Raw genomic sequence first — 23,114 nt, forward strand, 5'->3', positions numbered from 1 at the left:
GAACAGTCAGTCATAATCAGTTTCAGTCGTGTTGTCAGACGCAGCAAGACACGATTCAGAACGGTCACACCACAAATCGCCACCTTGAAGCGACAGTGTAATTATAGAAAGTCAAAATGACTGAATCCTTTGAAGTTTCTCAGTTGGTGGCGCTTGTACAACATCTAGATAGGAGGGGAAATAATTCGGTTTCCCTTTAATGTGTATCTGTGAAAGATGGCACACGTATCAATCATTCAGATCGCCTGTTTCCACCGACAGGGCCGTCTTGGTTTCTGCCGCTTTAGTGGCCGGTCTTGTAGTTGGTTTTGTTTGCACGTGGCAGGATGCATCAAATGGCTTTTTGGTTTGGGAAAGTGCTCCATCTTTTACAGGAAATGAAAGTCTCCCTTTGTGATGGATAGAAATGATTTGTGGCTGGATTTAAAGTTGTGTTCAATAGTTTTCAGGTCTAGAAAATTACATTTTGACAAATCTCTGTGATCAAGACAAAAAGCTTCAGTGTTGAGTTGATGAAAGCCAATAATAATGCCAAAGTTGAATATTAATGACTTTAGAGCGTGTTAAAGGGTCACAGAGGGTTTCAAAACCTTACAGCCTCACCGGCAATAATATAATGCATCTGAGAATCCTTCTAAGTGGATCTCATCTGTGACATTTCCATCTCTAGAGACACTTTGCCCTTTTCCTCACGCATCGCTGGTTTGCAAATGAAACACTGCGATGGCTCATCCTGACCTCGGTGGCGAAATATGCACATTATCTAAACGCAGCACTCAGCCTTCTCTGAGGTCATCATCTTGGCTACATCAGTATTAATTGTGCATTGGTAAGACTTCACTCACGAGAAATAATGACCCCAATGATCCAGCTTAATTAGCAAAATCCAGTATGGTATTGTCTAGTTAAAACTCCCTGAGATTTAGTGAAATGCTGCCGATTGGTTTGTATGATGACACTATGACACAGTGCCACATTGTTTTAACCGTGAGGTTATTAAACCATTAAAGTCACAACAAAGGGTCTGTGCTGGGAAATTACGAGATCAACGATTGTTAAATCATCACTTTATTGTGGGGTGGTGGCAAAACAACATCATACCGTTTATTGGAAGCCATTTCTCTGATGACAACCCTCTTACAAGTGTGATCTGACTGAACTTAGCTTTAAAGCGCAGTCGGTCATCATTCGCCTGACACCTTGACTCACAGGCAGAGATAGCGATATAATCGGGTATTGCGATGTCAAATGAAGCGGTAAAAACCCATCAGCAGACAATCACGAGGAGGAGAGTCTCGCCATGCCGGACGGCATTTCTCAGAAATTGGTAGTGTGGTGACAGACACTAAAACGCAGCAGAGTAGTTCCAATGAACTTTTCATTCTGTCAAAAATAGAGGCAATTGAATTTCAATCATTTTGGAGACAGTTTTTCATATCTGAGCCGGACAGGAGACCACCGCAGATGATTTCTTACTCGTTAATTCTTTTGAATGTTCAGTGATGGCTGTATTATGTCTATTCAACTTCATCCAAATCGCCTGCCTTCATGCCAACATGCGATTTACGACAATGCACAATCATGTGATAACTCAAATCCCGGATAAATATCTTTTATTAACAATAAAAAAATGGCCAGATGAACACTTTACATGCAAAGCCAAGAAAACATGAAAATGCAATTAATCCATCTTCAAAATTAACAGAACAGGAAAAATGGTGGATTAATCAAATGTGCTAAGCTGCAAGCATAAATTATTTCTCCCTCCCAAATCCACGAGATAAATGTGGGCTTTCATAGCGGGATAGCTGAGAGTCTCCGCAGTTTTCTCTTTTATGTTGTCAGTAGAAACCGAAAATAATGTGTCGAAAAAATAATGAGTGTTATCCCAGAGAAGTAAATGCACTGGCAAGTATACTGGAGAGAGAACTCTGTAAAATGGGAGCTAAGGCCAAGAGAGAATGGTGTACCTTTCTAACAAGCACTGATATTCATGGTCTTCACAAGCACTGATAGACATCATGGTCTTCATGACAAAACACATACAGAAAACTCTTTGGCTGGCATGTAGCAGAATCGTGCAGTTTGCTTTGTGCTGACCACATACACCCTCTCTAGTCCTCATGTCCAGTCCAATTATAGACAGGGGGTAAAGATGCCTTTAAAGTTAGTGTCCTGCATGTCAGACGAAATTCTCCAGGGAATATGATGCATCTTGGTTTGAATTCCTCTGCTTCAGTAAAGGTTTTTCAGCATATACGGCCCCTCCAGTTCATAACCCATTTTTCTGTAGTAATTCCTCGTTCCGACGCCTGAAACATAAAAAAATTAGAATTATAGTAGAAAAGAACCTTTCTTTCAACGATACATCCTCTAATGGACGCACCATGGAGAATGTTATTTGGAATAAAACATGAATATTTGAAAAAGCAATAAAAAATAACATTGTATTAACATGCTTTTGAGTACTATTGAATTGGGTTAAACAATATACACAACAGTTCAAAGATGGATGAATTAAAGTGATCAAAGACTTTTATAATGTTACAAAGACTTATATTTCAAATAAATGTCTATTTGTAAATTGTCTATTTCAACAAATAGAAATTTCAACATTGATAATAATAAGAAATGTTTCTTGAGTAGCAAATCAGCATATTAGAATGATTTCTAAAAGATCATGTGACACTGAAGACTAGAGTAATGATGCTGAAAATTGTAAAATATATTTATACAGAAAAGTATTTTTTATTGTAATATCAATGTATATCTTGATACTAATGAATTTGCTCTGATTGAAGCAAAAAAGAATTTCACTCTATGTCTAGTGAGAGGAACCATAATTTCAGTGTTTCAATGATGCCATATAGTTTCAAAATATTTAAAGCAAGAAACAGTAAAATTACAATAAAAAGAGAGTAAGATGAATGTAGTCTCAGCCTTTTGAAACCCACTGTATTTCCAATATACTCTACTGTTGATGCTTTGCTTTGCTTTGTCAGACATGCATTAAATTATCAGAGCCAGAATAATATGAATGCAGATTTTCATTTATTTTCCAATTGCTGTTATCTCCATCCTGCAGCTGATTTGGGGAGGTGCATGTAGAAATTTCATATTCATTCTTTTCAAGAGAAGGCAAGAGAAGACCCAACAAAATGAAAGTGCCATTTCCGTTAACGCTGAGAATACTTTTGATACCTGAGATAACAGCCAATTTGCCCGAGCCGTGCTCATCCCTGGCTATCCTCTCGGCCTCCTCCATCAACATCATCCCAAAACCCTACAAATGCACCAGGTGAAAGACAACATATGAGAATGCAAGTCAGTGAGACTATATACAATACATGAAGAAATATGCCTTAAATAAAAATAAAATAGTACAAATCTGGGCAATATACACATTTATCTTCAGCTCTCACATCAGATAAAGGGTTTTTCAACATACACTTTTAGGGTGTGTTCACATTTGTTGTTTGGTTCTCGCAGTTCTTTTGATTTGGACCAACAACAAAAAAAGATACATTTAGTCCTGGTTTGGTTAGCTACCATACCAAACCTAAAGATACAAAAAACAACAATAACAAAAAAATGTGCAGGACTAAACATGCTCATTGTATGCATGTACATATATACAAGCTCATGAAGAGCTTATAAATTGTGTAAAGGAGTCAAAACAGTGCCAGGAATTCCTCCGTTACACACAAACGATGAGATCTGCTGCAAGGAGACGTGGTTCCAATGCCTGTAGCGGGGAAACGTAGCTCATATGACAAGAAAAAAACAGGTATGCTTGAGCATTACGCCCCTTTTAGGGTCACATCTTGTGACATCACGTCCTCTTTTTGGTTTGTTTTGATGTCTTTGGTCAGTGTTGCATTCATATTTCAGTTTGTTTGGAAGAGGACTGGTCCGCTTGTTTGGTGCTCACCTGGGTTCGGATGGCAGCATTCACACTTATTCAAATGAACTATAATAAACAGAGCAATTGCACCAGAGTTCGCTGTAATCGAACCAAACCTGCCAAGTGTGAACACACCCTTGAAATGATAATGAAATGAAATGATACCGCAACTCCTGAAAAATCCTAATGGCAGGTGCATAAAAATAAATAGAACCAAAATATATGAATAACCCCACACTACTATACTTCCTAATCTTATTTAAATTCAAGGTTTTGGTAATGAGACCTTCATGTTGTAACAGGCATCAGACATCATTAATGTTGAATCATGTTAAAGCAGTTTCTGCCGTGTGTCACTGGCGGAAATAAGGTGTCTTTACCTGGTGCTGGAACTTGCTCGGGTCTCGGCTGCTGACTGGGACCACGCTTCCGTAGACGTGCAGCTCCCGAACAATGGACACGCCACCCTTCAACTCGGGCCGGAAGGACTGTGGTGAACAGCGGCGAAGACGCAGGAGACCAATTAAAATGTCCTGCTCGGGGTCCTCATAAGACAGGAAGGTCTCCCAGCCCCCATTAGCCACATAGTCTCTGCGGATCAGCTCGACCTGATATGGTCGAACTTTGTGATGAATCTCTTGAATGCCCACTTCTCTGGTTCGTACGTCTCTACACTGCAGGAGTCGACAACATGTGTTGTAATTAATGGCCTTGAATTCATACGGCAAACAAATGAAATGATTAACGATTTTAGGTTACCTCAGTGCCCATGTCTTTCATTCTGGCCAATGCCAGCTCTCTCAGATTTCCATGTTCCACCCCAGAGCTCACCAATGGCATGGGGATATCCCTGTAAAAGGACACTGATTATTAGCTTCTTCAAAGCTGTAAATAATGGTCACACTACAATGAATTTGGGCAGCAGGAAATGCTTCTGTTTTGAATAAATCATAAATTTGGGATGCATTACACACATCAGTACCATGTAGATTTTAATATTGGCTAATAATCAGATGAAAAATTCACATTTGTGCATTTACACTCCTACATTTTAACGGAATACAAGATCTAGAGTGACCCTTTAACAAAGGTAAATTCTAACTTTGAAAGGTAGTATCTAGAAAACTAACGTTAAGTCCCTGTTACCTCTGTACACGATACACACGAGTCCATGGTGGGACCAACGCTAGTATTCGTGCTACCAGATCCACCAACGCACTGGGAGAGTAGCTCTTATAGCGGCCCGTTTTCCACAGCTCATACAGTCCAGTGCCTCGAATCACCAGCGTAGGGTAAAGTTTGAGCCCGTCTGGTCTAAACGCAGGGTTCTCAAAAAACTCCTGAGGGACAGAGACAAGAGATGTTTTTGTGCTAACATGAGACTAGGACCAGTAATGAGTGCACTAAAGAGCAATAAATGCCATGGATAAAAATATTTTGAATTCTAAGTAAATATTGTATAAAATATGTTTTTAATTTAAGCAGTTTTGTACAATATGCTGTATAATGTAACTTCTTATAATGCAAGTTTTATAGCTTATTTGCCTTCATAATACTAAATTATTTATGATATATAGGCATAATATCAGTCACCCTGCACTATAATTAGTGCCATCTGCCGGCTCTAACCCACTCATGATAAAGACTTTACAAACTTCATAACTCATTATAGCACACAATAGTAAAGACATCTTTTACCAGTTATCAAACTTTTAATCTTTTTCCAAAAGGTTGCCACTTCATAGAATTTAGAAGCCGCAGACATGAGATTTATGACACAATTTCAAGTAGAATATAAACTTTTCAGCTTGCATGCTGGTAGGCTTTGTGCTCTTGTTACATACTTGTGATGCAAAGTCTACTGATTCATTTCACCTAAAGTTCTTAAACGTAATTGGAAAATAACGTCATTCAAGAGTTCAAGAATTGGTAAAGGGCTAAATAAAGACTCATGACTACCGTCACTGATCCTGCTTACGTCTGCTACTTAACACGTAATAGTGCTGGGATTTTGTTTTGTCCCAGTCACTTTGAAAATCCAGGGTTCACGCAGCACGCTCAAAAACGAAACCATTACAATCAAAGAGACAATGCCAATGGTCATTTAATTGGAACTGTCCGTCTTCCTGACATACTAGCGAATCATCGGACTTGACACTGGTGCATTTAAACAAAGACTGCATGGGTCTAAACTAAACAGCGACTCTAAATAGTGCAAACAATCAAAAATTGGCAAATTGAAATGACGGATTACTCGAGTCACGACTATCCTTGCGGTTTGAGCTTCTCCTTACTCTAAGAGTCAAATGAAATGAGTCTTTGTGTGATATATTTACGCTGAGTGTTATTTTTTTTTATGTAGGGAGGGGAGCCTGCACACAGTCAGATAAGTGAGAAGTGAGAGTTGGACGAGCCAGTAATGGGATTCCATTATCACCAAGCCACGCTCCTTTCCACCGCACACTCATCCTGAGATAGCGGCGACAGGTCCCCGTATCGAAAGGTGGGGAGAGGCGTGACGGAGAGCGAGCGAGCAAGAGAATACGGAAGTGGGAGGGGAAGGGGAGAGCACGAGCATCAGAGAAAGCAGGTTAGGGGAGATAAACCAGCCGAGTGGTGCCGGTGGGTGACACAGGTGAGGTTGTGTGGGCACACGGTGGCGGAGGACGGGAGCTGATAGCGATGGGGTCAGAGACCACCTTCCAGAGCCATTAATCTCTCTCTCGCTATACACTCAAATTTATGCATGAAACGGATCCCAATAAAACAGAAGGAATTAGGAATTAGGAGGCAGATCGGCAAGCAATGAGACAATTATCGTCAAAAATTTGCACAAAGTGTTGTGCTTCATATTGGTAGTCGTACAATGTACAAACGTTTCTTTTTTCTTATTACAAAGCAACAGCATGGTCAGAAATATGAAGTGGAAAACCAAATGACAGGAACTTATTGCTGACGAACACACTGAACGGTTTGCAGGCATATGGTGATGCCGACCCATATCTACCGATAAGAAAGAAGGGGTATCTTGTGCTTAACAAAAATACAAATTATATTAATAATATATATATATATATATATATATATATATATATATATATATATATATATATATATAAATAATTAATTGAATAAACATTGCTAAATATAATCTTTAGCCAATCTCAGAATGAATATAAATTTTTATACTGTTTTCATAATGTTGTGCTTAAATGCTTAAAATTCACTTTTAAATTATTTATCATTTTAGTTTTAAGAGTTTTATCTTTAATTTATCTATATAAAATAGTAATAAACTTTAATATTGTCAATTTATCAATTAATGGTCATAACATGAAAATGATTAATAATCTTATTTGTATCAACCAGAATTTTAATATCAGTAATTAATTGTTTAATGATAGCATGATAATAACTAATCATCTTATTGGTAACTTTAATATCAGTGCATCCCTACTCTGGAGCGACAGAAAAATAAATGTCATGGAACGGCAAAGATCGTGCAAAAACGATTGTTCAGTAAAATCCCAAACCCTTTATTGGCGACTTTCCTGAGCTCGTGAGCTGTGACAAAAAGAAGCAGACACTTATCACACTATTAAGAGCTCTTGTAAAAAAAGAAAAAGAAATCACACCGGTAACATTTTATTTCATCAGTGTATAACCTCTTTCATTACAAGGTACAAGGTTTTTTGGTACAAGAAACTATGACTAACATTAAAAGAGGACAAAAATAAAGTAGATTGTTTTTCACTTTTAGGCTATAATTGCAATCCTACAATTACAAATTGTACAAATAAATTAAAAAAATGTGTTGCTGTCCAAATATTTTGGAGCTGTCATTTGATTGCAGCAGTGTGGAGGCGAGTAAGAGCCTCCCAAGGGGAAATGAGGTAGGTGTAATGTGGGCTTGGTACAACAATGTAAAAATATAAGCAAAGACTTTTAGCTTAAGAGACGCATGCCTTCATAGACTCTAGAGACTGGATGATTTGCAATAAAAAGTTAATGGTTCTCTTCTACAGTTAAGTGGCATTTATGTGACTGTTAATGCAAAATATTATTTATATAATTGCACTCAGTTAATCATGATGTTTCTTATGCAACATTAATGTCACTCGCTTCATTCTAGGCTCTTATGTTCTCCTAATGGGAAATAATCACCAGCTTTAAAATCGCTAAACTCCAGAGATCGTGCACCGACAGCGTTCGCTTAAGACATCAAAGAAACCTGTTGGCACCTGGATTGCTCCCGGTTGGTGTTTAATACAGTCTTTCAGAAAGAAGCACTTTGAATGGGTTCCAGAGCGCAGTCACTGATTGGATCTCCATGCCTCGGTAATGAAACCCATCATAATGAATGCTCTATTCACTTCATATAATGAAGCGCCTGATAATGTGAACCAATGCGTCACAGCTGGACACTGACAGAGGCCATAAAAGAGCAGCCTGCCATGGCACATCACTCACCACTTCATTTACATTCACCCATCATTCCTGCTATGTGACAATTAGCTACTGCACCCAATGATAGAGAAATTTTCCTTGGGATAGTCATGTTATGGTGTTCCTGTACTGTACGTCTCGTGTATAACCTCTGTTTGCCTCTTTGCATTGTAACCTAGGGCTGTGTGATATGAAAAACTATTTCATTTGACTATTTATTATTGCTTCAAACTTTTCTAAAGGAGCAGCATTTCTCTAGTCTCATTTTTGTCCTAATACCTCTGGGCAGTCTGCTTGATGATGACTATGACTCAGTAGTTCCTTCTACTTAGAGTGTCAAAATTAATAGCACCTGAAAGTGATATGGAAATTTTGGATACCCCAACAGCTATTTCACAGAAACGCTGATTAATTGGACTCTTTTAGTTGATGAAAATGACATTTTGTAAACCGTCTGCGCAACCTGTGAGGTATGCAGAGATAAACCTGTGCATGAGGAATCAGTTGCCTGTCTCTCGGCTCCTCAGTTCATTTACATTAAAAGAGCTTACAGAATAAACAGTTATAAGTAAGAGGACCTTAAATTACAAACCTTCCCATAATCCTTTTGAAGTGCATGTTTGAACCTTATTTGAAGAAATCCTTTCAAACATGATTATTAAAGTAACACTTTTGAAAGCATTTTAATAATTTCCTCACCCTCAAGTTGTAACAAACCTGCATGACGTTTCTTTATTCAAGGGGATAACAATTAGTCTTGTTATACAAAGGAAATATTTAGCTGAATGTCAAAAATGTCAAAATCATGAAAAGATAATCACCCTAAGTGATTAGTGTACTACACATTAAGTGTACTATATTACAAGTCTTATGAAAGCATACAATAAATTTGTGAGGAACAGACTCAAATTTAAGTTGTTATTCAATGAAAATCTCACCCGTTGATTTAAATGTGCATATTCAAAGTGACATTTGACATCATCAAACCTGTCGTGACGTCTTGTTCAAAAGTTTGGCATTGGAAACTTTTTTTTTATGTTTTTGAAATAAGTCTTTTATGCTCACCAAGGCTGCATTTATTTGATTGAAAATACAGAAAAACTATAATATTGTGAGATATTATTACAATTTAAAACCTCTGTTTTCTTTTATATTTTAAAATGTTATTTATTTCTCTGATGGCAAATGTGAATTTTCAGCAACCATTACCCCAGTCTTCATTTTCAAATGATTCTTCAGAAATTATTCTAATATGCTGATTGGAAACATTTAATATTATTATTAAGTCATACAGGCTTGGAACATGAGGGTGAGTAAAGTATTTTCACACCAAACATTTTGACCAGTAAAAAATATACCCAAAAATTTAGCTCACTCTTAATCATTTTGCTGTTATTACATTACGTTTGGTGCCAGAGTTTAGAGATAAATGCTGCAGAATTAAAATGATCTAGGAAGTACTCACTATAAACTGCTCCACGTCTCTTTCCATGCCGACATTGGGTAAGTCTGGCATCATGTGGGCTACAACTTTAAAACCAGCATCCTTAGCAAGGTGAAAAGATTCACACACAGCCCGAACTGTGTGTCCCCTAGAAAAAGAACAGAAAGTCAATATAAAAAGATACAAGCAGTTACAAATGGAATATCATCCTAAGTTTTGTAGGACTGAATTTCGTATGGTCGTACAACTGGGTAAAAATATTGATTAATCGTGATTTTCATTTGAACAATCTGATATAGATCTAATTTGAGGCTTATGGTTTAAGATCTGTCCTGCTAAAAAGGTAACTGGTAAACTCCCACTGTGTCCTTTAGCAAAGTGCTTACAACTACACCAAAGGGTGTAAGTATAGTGTAATTAGTATAGTTGCTAAGTCTCCTAATGCCTTGAAGTGATCCCTAAATGACACGTAATCAAGCGAGTAAACTTCAATTACCAACACGAGCCAGAAACTGTGGGAAGGAAATGATTCACTGGAAGTCTTAACACCGATGTTATGCTAATTAACATCCCAGGATCAAGTTTATACAAATACCAAACACTCATCTTCTACTCTACGGCTCCTTCCTTTAAAGTCCTTCATATTAAAAGCAACCAACTCTGACCTGTTGGTATCACGAGCCACATCCTCGTAAACACTCTGTACGCCGATCTCTAGTCTGGTACAACCGTAGGCCAGCATGTCACTCAAGTGTCTTTTCAGGCAGTAGTCCGGTCTGGTCTCAATCGTGATGCCGACACATTTGGTGTTACTGCGTTCAGAGTACCTGAAAAAAATAAAAAAATAAACTATATTATATATGTGTGTATATATTTATACATGTATGTTTTTTTAAAAAAAAGAAATAAATAGGAACACATTAACGATGCCAATTTAAATTGATCAAAAGTCACAGTATTAAAAAAAGTTAGAAAATATTATATTTGAAAACAAATGCTAAATCATAAGAAAAATTGTTTTACAGTTTCCACAAAAATATTAAGCAGCACAACTGTTTTCAACACCGATAATAATAAGAAATGTTTCTTGAGCACCAAATCAGCATAATAAAATGATTTCTGAAGGATCATGTGACACTGAAGACTGGAGTAATGATACTGGAAATTCAGCTTTGCATCACAGGAATAAATTACATTTTAAAATATATTCAGATGGAAAACAGTATTTTAAACTGTAAGAATCTTTGTATTTTGATCAAATACAACATAAAAAAATAAATACAACTTTTAAAAACATTAAAAAAAACTTTACTGACCCCAAACTTCTGAATGGTGTGTGTATAATAATAATAATAATTTATTATTATTATTATATTAATATTTATATTTATATATTCAGCACCCTAGCTATATTTATATATACTTGTTTGTAGCAATATGTGTGTGTGTGTGTGTGTGTATTCATAGACTATGATAGAACCCTTCAACAAACAAAAACCTCTTTTTTTGCCTTTTTTTTGTGAACTGAACCAGGATAAAGGATAAAATGGAAAAAAATCTTCCTATAATAGTTTCTGATGATAATATGAAAACTATTTAATAACTGAATTGGCTTCATTTGGCTTGCATCAATTTAATAATAATTCAGAAATGTGTGGTTTTTGGCTTCCTGTCATGCCTGACATAGTTCTAAAGTTTTAATGGATGTTTAATAGCCCAAAAACTCTTTTTGTCCATTTAGCTCCTATTTCTTGCACCAGATTTTAGACAATGTAGTTATGAAACCAACAGAGTGTTTCTCATTTGTACTTGTACTTCTTTTTCTCTCTCTCTCTCTCTCTCTCTCTCTCTCTCTCTCTCTCTCTCTCTCTCTCTCTCTCTCTCTCTCTCTCTCTCTCTCTCTCTCTCTCTCTCTCTCTCTCTCTCTCTCTCTCTCTCTCTCTCTCTCTCTCTCTCTCTCTCTCTCTCTCTCTCTCTCTCTCTCTCTCTCTCTCTCTCTCTCTCTCTCACTCACTCACTCACTCACTCACACACACACACACACACACACACACACACACACACACACACACACACACACACACACACACACACACACACACACACACACACACACACACACACACACACACCTAAGATAAGCAATGTGCCTGAAATCGAACTGTTGTCTCCCCCATCTCTGGCTGATTAGCCGCCGGAACAATTATGGCAATCGTGTCATCTTAACAAACCCGCTGATAAGCTGTGGTGTGCCAACAATTCTGTGGACCTCTGCCTACGTGCACACACACACACACATACACACTCTCTCTTATCAAGAAAATAAATAACAAAAACGCAGAAATAAACTAACAGCGCCCTGCAGTGGCAGTCTATCCACATCTTGCAATAATCTCCTATGCGTTTCATTCTAACTTTAAAACGTTTGCCTTCCTTATGGCGCTGATGTCACCGGGGTGGTCAACAGCGTCTGAGTCACCGCTTTGCCAAAACTGATGCAAATAAGCTTTATGAAAAATCTTGACAAATATATAAAAAAGTCTAAAATATTTTTTCAGTTTCGTTTGGTGTTGTTAGTGGTGGCACAGAAATCACATACATCACCTATTTAAATGGTCTTAGACTAATGGTCAAAGTGAAAAGAGGGCTTTTATTTGCTTGGTTAGCCAAGTTAATGACGGATAAACTGTTAAATAACATATCAGGAGATGTGACTAATAACATACTTTATCTTGTCTTCATCATTTAATCAGAGCCCAAATTCCACATTCTGTCTTATTGTTCTGTGACTAGGCAGAAAGCAGAGCCAATGCAGCTGCTCTGACAGTGGAAGGCCAGTCCAAAAGCACCATCTCTTCCTCCCAACACTGCCACCCTACCAAATTTGCTCACCAGGGGGTTTTGGCGCTGTGCTTTAACTGATCCAAGAGCTGCATTTGTTAATTTTGCTAATACAGACTTAAATTATCCAACAGCAAAAAGCACTGTGACTGATCCCAGGTCAGAGCTTATTAACTAGTGATTTTCCCCAGATACACATAATAAGACAACAGCTGCTCCAATCCCTCTACTTTTATCTAACTTCTGGACTTATCGACTGATCTTGGACCAGTTGTGTAACGGGTTAAAGACAAGTACATTTATGTATAATTACTTCTGAAGAACATGCGAGTAGGCACTCATGATACATCATAATATAATATTTATTATATTATTACATAATGAATATATATATATATATATATATATATATATATATATATATATATATATATATATATATATATATATATATATATATAGATATAATGCTACTTTTTGCACTAGTAGATGCTAAACTGCATTTTGTTGCGGAGTACCTGCATTATGCAATCAATGACAATAAAGTTTATCTATCTACATCTATCTATTGGTTTATATATTGTGCCTATATCAGCTAGGGATGTAATGGTTCTCGGTAAAAAAAAAAAAACAAAAAAAAAAAACCTCGAACCATACCGTTCTCCACCCCACAGTTCGGCAGGTACTTGTACCGCCAATCTCAAATATGATGACACATACACATCTATAATGGCTCGTTTCCACTGAGTGGTACGGTAAGGTACGCAATTATTTCCGTTTCCACTGTCAAAAGTTGTGAATGGTACCAAAATGCCAAACCATACCGTACCTCTTTTAAGTAAGGGTACTGTTGGCAGTGGAAACGCTAGCCGATTCATGGTTTACCGACCCGAACCGTACCGTACCGCACCGCTCAGTGGAAACGAGCCATAATACAGTTTGTTGAAAATAAATAAAACAGACAGGCAGAGTTAGGCTAATGTATGTTTCTGTCGATGGATATGCATTCTGGATTCCCCTAAACTTTGGCAATGTGAGTGCTGTATGCTCTTATATGACCCGTAATTTACGCCGTCATCACCCGGGTGTTGATAGTGTGAGTGCAGGTCAGACCTGAACAGCTCACGTTGCTATCTGTGTTTAAACTAAACTCATTTAAGCATTGCCAATTTAAACATTCAAGCACAAGACGCGAAAGAGAACTTGCGCGTGCGCACACAGTGAGCAAATATTGAGTTTTCTTTTAAGTCTTGCGCTTACACAGACAAATTCACAACATGCCCGTCTTGGCGAGTATCCTAGCAAGCATAGTCGGTTATGTCTTAAAGGGGTGGTAAAACACCTTTTTTCGAAGGCTTGATTGTGTTTGTGGGGTGCACTGTAACGTGTTCATGCTTCGTTTTTAAAAATTCGCATTATTTTTCACATATTTAACCATTATTCTACACTGCTCTGTCCCTCCTTGTAAAAACGGTCGGATGATTTCCGGGTTCTATGAAGCCCCCCCTTCAAAATACGCAATGGGCTCAGATTGGTTAGCTGGCCCAGTGTGTTGCGATTCGCTAACCGCCAAGTGCACGTTGTTCGGAAAGGTCACGCCCCCTTATCTTTACCGGTAGTTTGTGCTTCAGTAAACAACGGCGTCAATATTGCCATACCAGTTTGAGCCCGAATTAGACCCAGAGAATGTTAGTGGAGAGGATCGAGCAGAACCTGTTCAAGAACGGCTGTTAAAGGACGTTTCAGAAAGGTATGTTTTTTAAGACTGCAGATCGCTATATGACACTGTTACTTTTTTATATTTCGAACGATTGTAGCAGATAAATATCTGTCGCCTGAACTATTAATCCAATACGAACACTAAACATTGGCTTTACAACAGTAGCCAAATCAAACACAAAACCATGTTTAGCATGCCTGTATGGAGAGAGAATTGTCTTTATTACATGCAAGAAAATAAATGATCTGAGAGAGAAAAAAAAAGTTTGAGAGAAAAAGTTATCACACTGATAGCAAAAAGCATTTTATGAGAGAAAAAAAATATTTGAGAGAAAAAGTTTTCATACCAATAGGAAAAAATAATAATATTTGAGACTAAAAAAAGTTGAGAGAAAGTATTTTCTCAGAACAAAAAAATATATAAATTTGAATTATTTTTAATTATTTCTGAGAAAAACAAGTAATAAAAACTCAGTGAGTGTTTTAGCGCAATTTTCTCACGTCATGGGATCACAACACTAAGAGATAGTAAATCTTTTCCTGGATTTTTTTTGTGCATTCCCGAGATTAGACCTTCCTTAACATAATGCCGAAAACCCGAAGTCTCTAGGTGGTCTGGTTGAGGAGTAGATAGAAGTGCAAGATTAGTGCGCACAGACAGAACAGAAATTATGAGTTAACAATCGCAATTTTGTCCGGTGGAAAATTGCGCTAAAAATCTCTCTCAAAATACTTTGAAAAAAACTCTCAAATATATATTTTTTGCTATCAGTGTGAAAACATTTTCTAAAAAAAAAAAAAGTGTTTCTCTCAAAACGCTTTTCTTTGCTCTCGATGCAATTTCTTGCTCTCGTGTCAGGATTCTGCTTTGACTGTGAGAATTGTGTCATGGGCGGGGCCACGATCCTATTGGCCAGTCGGGTGAGCATCGTCTTGTCTTGGGAGTCGAACTGAATCATTATACCATTGTTCGGTTCACCGGCAATATTATTATTTTTTGCTATTGGTATGAAAACTTTTTCTCTCAAATATGTTTTTTTCTCTCATAAAATGCTTTTTTGCTATCAGTGTGATAACTTTTTCTCTCAAACTTTTTTTTCTCTCTCAGATCATTTATTTTCTTGCATGTAATAAAGACACAATTCTCTCTCCATATGCCTGTAGATAAACAAGCATGTAGATAATACATAAAAGCTATAATCAAAGAATAATTTACACTGATCACATAAACGACAACAACCACGAACATTCCAAGTTCGCTGCGCTGGTGATATTAAACACAAGTTTATATGTGTTTGTCGGATAAGTATGAATTAACGTTAGCATTTAACAAACTGGTTTGTGGAGCCAAACAGCGTTGTCCTTCGTTTACTTCCTTGCTGCAGCGTACAATTAACAATATGAACTATTACAGGAAAACACAATGACGAAAACTAAATCATACTTATAGGTTGTGGCCCGTAAACAGTTTCTGTTTTTAAAGTTGGAACTGCTCCATCTTTCAGGACTAGCCGTTGTGCGAATCCTTCATCGGAGGAGGGGTTTATGTAAATATTGGGCTTAGTGATGTCAGCAAGCCCGCAGGAATGTCGTGTAGTCCCTACCGACCGTTTTTTGTAGTTCTTAGAAATTGATTTCTTTAAAAGCAACTATCTCCCTTTGCTTTAAACTTTGAAAGTTGTAACTTTGCAGATGTTGTTTATGCTCAAACAGCAACATTACACACTAACTAAAGTTAGAAAAGTGAAATCGTGTTTTACCACCCCTTTAAGTGAATGTAGACACTCGAGAAAGACAACGCATGTGTTCAGTATCAGTGTATCGGATCAGTGCATTATGTCTTAAAGTGACAGTAGCCAAATATTCCTGCTGGCTGTGTTTTTAATGTTAATCAAACAACAAAAGACAAGGAAATCACTCACTGCTTTTGAATTAATAGCTTTTGTAACTTTAATAATGATTAATCTTCATTTAATCAGCCAATATTTTATAGCTAATCAGGGCCTGAATTTCATTTTGGAAAATGGGGGGGAAATCCCCCCTTAGGTGATTCTTATGGGGGGGAATTTTTAATTTGAGGGGGGAGTTTAGACTTTTTTTTTAATTACATTTATCTCGCCTAAATGTATGCTTAGCCTACTCATTGCATTTTTACAATGGGGTCATTTTGTTCTTAAGAATTTACACAACTCAAGGAAGCTTGATTTCAATCTTTGAATTAAATTGAAAAAAGTAGCACAAATAAATACAATAGAATAAAGATATCAATAAAGAGAAATAAAGAGAAAAGTTTTTGCTTAGGTCTAAAACTAGTAGGCTATTCAGAAATACTACAGAGACTGAATAAAGTAGCCTAATCAAATGTAAAATAACACTGGGTAGTATTTTAGTCCTGACTAAATTAAATTCATAGGCTATTAATCCTGATTCCTTAAAATGAAAGCTATGTTTTTTTTTTTTTTGACAAACAAATTAATGACAGACACATATGGCTGCTGTCCCTTTAAGAGCTAGTGCACGGATCCTGTTTTCATTATACGGTCACGTGCGATTTATGCTTATTTAAGACATAACCGACTGTGTTTAGATTAGAGGATACTCTCCAAGACCGAAATTGACATCATTTTCTTATGTTTTTGACTGTTAAAGCGATTTATAATCCACGAAAAATAACTTTTGTTACCCGCGAGCTGTTTGTGAGGCTGCTTTACTCTATGTATGTGTGCAGAGAAAAAAGCATCTCTCAGACAGCGCGCAAGTACCGAAGAGTTTAAAATCGCGTGACTGTTTAAACTGGTGAGACTTGAAAAGACGTGCAAATGGTAAACTTTAGTTACTCGTGATGCAATGCTGGCCCGATCGACTCCCGAAACGCGAGAGTGTATTTCCGCCGCCTGCTGCGCGCTTAACGATTGCATTGTGCAACCCATTTTGAGAGACGCGAGATAGAAGACGCAGCGCCGCTGAATCACTCACGCTGTTTGTGAAATTGCGTCTCGCAGACAGTTTTAAAATGACTGATTTGATTTTCCATCTGCGTGGATTAATTTACTAATACAACCTGAACCTACATGCTAAAGTGAATCAATGTTTGCGGGAATTTCCCGCATTATAAATGGGAGACCTGCGGGAATGATAAAAAATATGCGCAATACCCGCAATCCCGCACCGAAATTCAAGCCCTGGCTAATTGTGTATGCTTTATGGGTTTTTAGCGCAATTTTCCACCGGACAAATTGCGATTGTTAACTCATGATTTCTGTTCTGTGCGTCTGTGCGCACCAATCTTGCACTTCTATCTACTCCTCAACCAGACCACCTAGAGACTTCGGGATTTCGGCATTATGTTAAGGAAGGTCTAATCTCGGGAACGCACAAAAAAAATCCAGGAAAAGATTTACTATCTCTTAGTGTTGTGATACCATGACGTGAGAAAATTGCGCTAAAACACTCACTGAGTTTTTATTACTTGTTTATACACATATAAAAATCATTTCACTGCATGTTGTACTGTGCATGCTTGTTTGTGACAAAAAATAAATAAAACATTTAATCTTGTTTTTCCTAATTTCATTAAGTTTTTAGTTTTACTTTTAATTTATTAACAAAATTTCACTGAATTTTAATCAGTCATACATTTTTTTTAACTTGATTTCAAGCAACATTTGATGACAAATAAGATAAATTATTAATTCTTACTTTCTAATTCTTACAAAGACAAGTACATTACGACAAAAAGATTGTTGTCTTTCCTAAGGCATAGCACCCACTGGTGATGGACTGTTTCTTGCCCTCTCCTGGCCCTGTAAATTTGTGTCGGGACTATCATAATTAAGAGTGGCCTGATTCTATCACTCAGACAAGTTTATCATGGGGCGCTGGTACCTGACAGCTTCAGTGACGTTGTTGGACGTGTGTCCTGACAGCGCGTCGTGGAGGTTACGGATGAAATAGTCCCTGTACTCCTCCGGCAGAGCCATGAATGTGCCTCCCATCACAATGAACTCCACTTTATCCACGCTGTGACCCAGCTGCTTGAGCTAGATGTGCAAACACAGCAGCGTAATGTCATTAACACCATCTAAATGAATAGAAAAGCTGAGAGGATCATCAACCCTGCAGATCTAAACCGTAAAATCAAAACCATTAAGTAGTATGTAATGATCACTTATGATTTTAACTGCACAATGCTCAGAAAGCAGCTGATAAACATGAGCCATGAAGATGACTCACCTGTTCTACTCGATGCCTAGTCTGTAGGTAGGGATCATATCGTGCACGGATGGCTCTCATTGACGTAGGCTATGTAAGTGGGTGAATAGACAGTCAAAATGAAGCATACTGCATGACACAAGTGTGAAACTCATAAAAATATGCGTGATAGCATTGCTTTGGGAGACAGATGGATAATTACCTCGTATCCTGTGTAAGACTGTGTGGAATATTCAAAATCTGAGTCCGGACCCCCTGGGCAGTAGCTATTTGAGCAAATGAAAACAAAAACACACTACATCAAATTCAAAACTGAGACCAGTTTTATCATTACATCCTGCTAATAAAAGTTTCCTCACCAACTGAAACACAAGGCTAATAGCTTGGACCAGATGCAAGCCCACATAGAATATGCACTGTAAAAGGTTCAAGGCACCTGAATGAATAGCTTGTGTTGTAGAATTGCTCATTTGTATAAAAGCATGAGCTGAATGAATAATTGTACACTACTGTTCAAAGTTGGTAAGATTTTTTAAAAAATGTTTTTGAAAGAAGTCTCTTATGTGGTCAAAAACACAGTAAAAACAGTAATATTGTGAAGTATTATTAGAATTTAAAATAACTTTCTCTATTTGAATATATTTTAAAATGTACATTATTCCTGTGATGTCAAAACTGAATTTTCAGCAGTCATTCCTCCTGTCTTCAGCGTCACATGATCCTTCAGAAATCATTCTGATATGCTGATTTAGTGCTTAAGAAACATTTCTCATTATTATCATGTTGAAAACAGCACAAAAATATTTTAATATTTTAGTAGAAAACATGAAACATTTTTTTATGATTCCTTGATGAATAAAAAGTTCAATAGAACATAATTTATTAAAAATAAAAAAATCTGTGATTGTAGCTAAGAAAATTATCTAGCTTTAGTGGAAGAAAAATACTAGACCCCTCTTTTCTGACTGGCTAACTGGACTCACTTCTACGTTACATCTTGAAAGAATTAGATACTCCATATCCAGGAACCCTGCAAAATTCGATAAGATGTGGGAACCAGTTTTGAATTTTTTGTCAAACCAGAAGGACTAATTATTTATTTATGTTTTCCTGATCTGTAATAATCACTTTCTGTAATTATTGTGATTACACTTTGTAACAGAGGTTGGCCTTGTGTACGTCTTCCTTTTCTATAGTACTTTAGTTTCATTTTACACATTGCACAGATTTCTGTTTTATGAAGGGTCTTTTTGTCTGTTATTTTTGATGTTTGAAAACCTCAACAAAAATAATATACATAAAAAAAAAATCTGTTGTAACATTATAAATGTCTTTTGATCCATCTTAATGCATCCTTGCTAAATAGTGCTAAAAAGCAAATAATTTAAAGTATTTAAAAATAAAAATCGTACTGACCCCAAACTTTTGAACGGTAGTGTAAAAGAAACACGAGGACACTTTATTCTGGACATACTCACACACAGATGTTGCCAGTGAAGCTGATGTGTGGACAGCGATGAGGCTTGCACATCACAGCAACAACTGCAATCTACAAAGAAATATTAAATCAAAGTCTGAGCACTGGTTTCATATCTACATTATGATATCTTTACACCATCGCCAATACAAATAACAAATGGCCAACAAACCATCCTTACCCCACTGGCAGTGCGGATGGGTTTGGCTTTCAGTTTGGGCACCAAGGCTCTTCGATAATGAGGCGGCACTGCAGCAATAATGTCCACAAGCCGTGGCTGTGCACTGAGACCGTATTTGGCTGATGTCTTCGTCTTGACTCTATAAAGACACAATTTTAGCTGTCAATCTATCTTAATGTATAGTTATCCAGTGAGAAAACAGTTCTACTTTGTTTTTTGTTTTTTTAACTTATCACCATGAAATGGAAGTTGTGATAGTCTTTTCTTCCCTATTGTGACGTATATCTGGATGAAATGGCTTCTCGAAAAAGAAAAAATGTAGGACAGGAAAAAATGTCTATCTGGAATAGATTGGATAGTTGTGGTTTGCTATTGCTGTGATGTCAAGTGAGTGATAGGTTGTCCTGCCCTCGGACCAGTAAACATATCATCAGAGAAGTAGTTGCAAAAGGGAGGTTATTCTGATTAAATGGTTAGTTCACCCAAAAATTAAAATGATGTCATTAATGACTCACCCTCATGTCGTTCCAAGCCCGTAAGACCTCCGTTCATATTCGGAACACAGTTTAAGATATTGTAGATTTAGTCCGAGAGCTTTCTGTTCCTCCATTGAAAGTCAATGGACGGCATACTGTCCATGTCCAGAAAGGCAATACAGACATCATCAAAGTAGTCCATGTGACATAAGTGGCTCAATCTTAAGTTTATCAAGCGACGAGAATACTTTTTGTGCGCAAAAAGTAAACAAAAATAACGACTTTACTCCACTATTCATTTCCTTCTCTCTGGGCCTCGAGCTATTTCATGTAGTGTTTTTGCGCAGCGCGTCTGTGTTGTACGTCACACGTAGGCTCACTATTGGCCGACGCTGGTCATGTGTGATGCGTGTGACGTACAACACAGACGCGCTACGCAAAAACACTACGTGAACTCCAGAGAGAAGGAAATGAATAGTGGAATAAAGTCGTTATTTTTGTTTACTTTTTGCGCACAAAAAGTGTTCTCGTCGCTTGATAAACTTAAGATTAAGCCACTGATGTCACATGGACTACTTTGATGATGTCTGTATTGCCTTTCTGGACGTGAACAGTATGCCGTCCATTGACTTTCAATGGAGGAACAGAAAGCTCTCGGACTAAATCTAAAATATCTTAAACTGTGTTCCGAAGATGAACGGAGGTCTTACGGGCTGGAATGACACGAGGGTGAGTCATTAATGACATAATTTTCATTTTTGGGTGAACTAACCCTTTAAAGTGTATGAGGGCATATGAATTTAAATAAATAAATAATGATGTGCACGGATAAATCATTCATTATAAATACTGCAATATTCCATAAAAAAATAAGAATGGTTGGTTCATTTGTTTCATGATAACTTTAATATTATCATTAAAATAAATTAATCTTTAAAACGCACTGACTTGTTAAGGTTAATATCTTTTCCCTGTTCGTGGGCCTCAACCAGCTGCTTGATGACATCTGCAATTGTCATCATCATCAGTTCTGCACGACTCAAGTCACCTGATGTGAACACAGAAAGCACTGAGTTAAACAGACGGGTCATGTGAGAGAAACACACATCTCTATCTGTACTCATGTCTCAGTAGAATGAATCCAGACACCTGACACTACTGTTAAGGACTAGTTAAAGGCTAGAACTAGTTACCTGGGATGGACTGACAGCATTGATATTTACAACAATTTTTTAATCATAAACCTTACACCTAGCTCAACATTTTTCCACATATGCTGACACACACACGTGGCTTTTTCATTTGGAGTAGCAGCTAACGTAATTTGACACAGTGACGCATCCTTAACAAAACATATCCAAAAAGATAACTAGTATGCGTGTATAGTATAGTGATAACTTTGCCAACTTTTTGTCACATTGCCATTTTAATAGTGACGAACAATTACTAAACTGCTTATGCAAATTAAAACCGAAATATATAATTCCCATAAACATACAATACCCAAGTTATAGTAGATGATGAAAGATTAGACATTTCAACATGCTCTGTCTTAGCAGCTAACAGAATACGTCCCGCTTAAAATTACCAGTAAATACTTACTCTTCTTTTTCGGCTTCCCCATCTTGGAAGCAATCTATAAATAATCCAGTCCTCGTATACAATAAACACTAAAACTTGCAGTTAGTTAGAACATCAACCCACTGATAAAAACGTCAACATCAGAGAGCATGCTACACTCTTCCGTAAAGTGAATGCATGTGTCGTAAAGCAACACATGTAAGTACAGTTGTCGTAAAGTTGTCAGGCACTTTGCTACAGCTTCTGAAGCACACACTGGAGGACCTCTAGTGTTCACAATCGGATGATCCCTGTATTAGTATGTTTTGTCTTATAAGGCTTATTGTGTGATATAAATATTGTAATATAAATAATATTTTTTGTTGAAATTATCTTGTCAGAAAAATACAGTAAGCGATTGTTATGAATATCATAAAAGTGTCATTGTAATAGAGTAATCCCAGTAGCCTGTGAATGTTTCAGAATTGCCTCTGGCCATCAACTACTATCATTTATGTCCTACGTGATATCAGAAACCTGTACTGCAATTATAATAATTGCTATGCAGTCTTTTGAAGCTATATTTACCCCATTCATATCTGACCACAGCAGTAACTTGCTATATTTAGGCTGATCTAGGGATTTGTTTCTGCAGCTGTGCAACACTAAACTGATTATGCATTGCACATTCTATCTATCTATCTATCTATCTATCTATCTATCTATCTATCTATCTATCTATCTATCTATCTATCTATCTATCTATCTATCTATCTATCTATCTATCTATCTATCTATCTATCTATCTATCTATCTATCTATCTATCTATCTATCTATCTCAGTGGTTTTCAAC

General features: G+C 37.0%; 1 protein-coding gene across 1 annotated transcript; it reads right to left on the reverse strand.

The window, feature by feature from the left end:
* Positions 1-1,587: 1,587 nt before the first annotated feature.
* Positions 1,588-22,485, reverse strand: elp3 (elongator acetyltransferase complex subunit 3). The gene is made up of 14 exons (XM_081377738.1): positions 22,303-22,485; positions 21,649-21,748; positions 20,225-20,363; positions 20,045-20,115; positions 18,769-18,832; positions 18,588-18,656; positions 18,240-18,394; positions 10,460-10,621; positions 9,816-9,942; positions 5,051-5,244; positions 4,664-4,754; positions 4,285-4,578; positions 3,202-3,283; positions 1,588-2,312 (listed from the first exon to the last, which is right to left on the reverse strand). Exons 1-14 carry the CDS (start codon positions 22,322-22,324, stop codon positions 2,236-2,238), a joined length of 1,647 nt encoding a protein of 548 aa, XP_081233864.1. The 5' UTR covers positions 22,325-22,485; the 3' UTR covers positions 1,588-2,235.
* Between the last annotated feature and the right edge of the window lie 629 nt (positions 22,486-23,114).

Source organism: Scardinius erythrophthalmus (genome assembly GCF_964197995.2).
Source record: "Scardinius erythrophthalmus genome assembly, chromosome: 11".
Taxonomy (NCBI): domain Eukaryota; kingdom Metazoa; phylum Chordata; class Actinopteri; order Cypriniformes; family Leuciscidae; genus Scardinius; species Scardinius erythrophthalmus.

What these genes read in the sequence shown, in the direction of transcription:
- elp3 (XM_081377738.1), bottom strand. Translation starts at nt 22,324, where the DNA reads ATGGGGAAGCCGAAAAAGAAGA. An exon ending in AAAGATATTAACCTTAACAA is followed by an intron (nt 20,364 to 21,648) that starts GTCAGTGCGTTT and finishes GTGTCTTTATAG; the next exon opens with AGTCAAGACGAAGACATCAG. An exon ending in TTCACTGGCAACATCTGTGT is followed by an intron (nt 18,833 to 20,044) that starts GTGAGTATGTCC and finishes TTGCTCAAATAG; the next exon opens with CTACTGCCCAGGGGGTCCGG.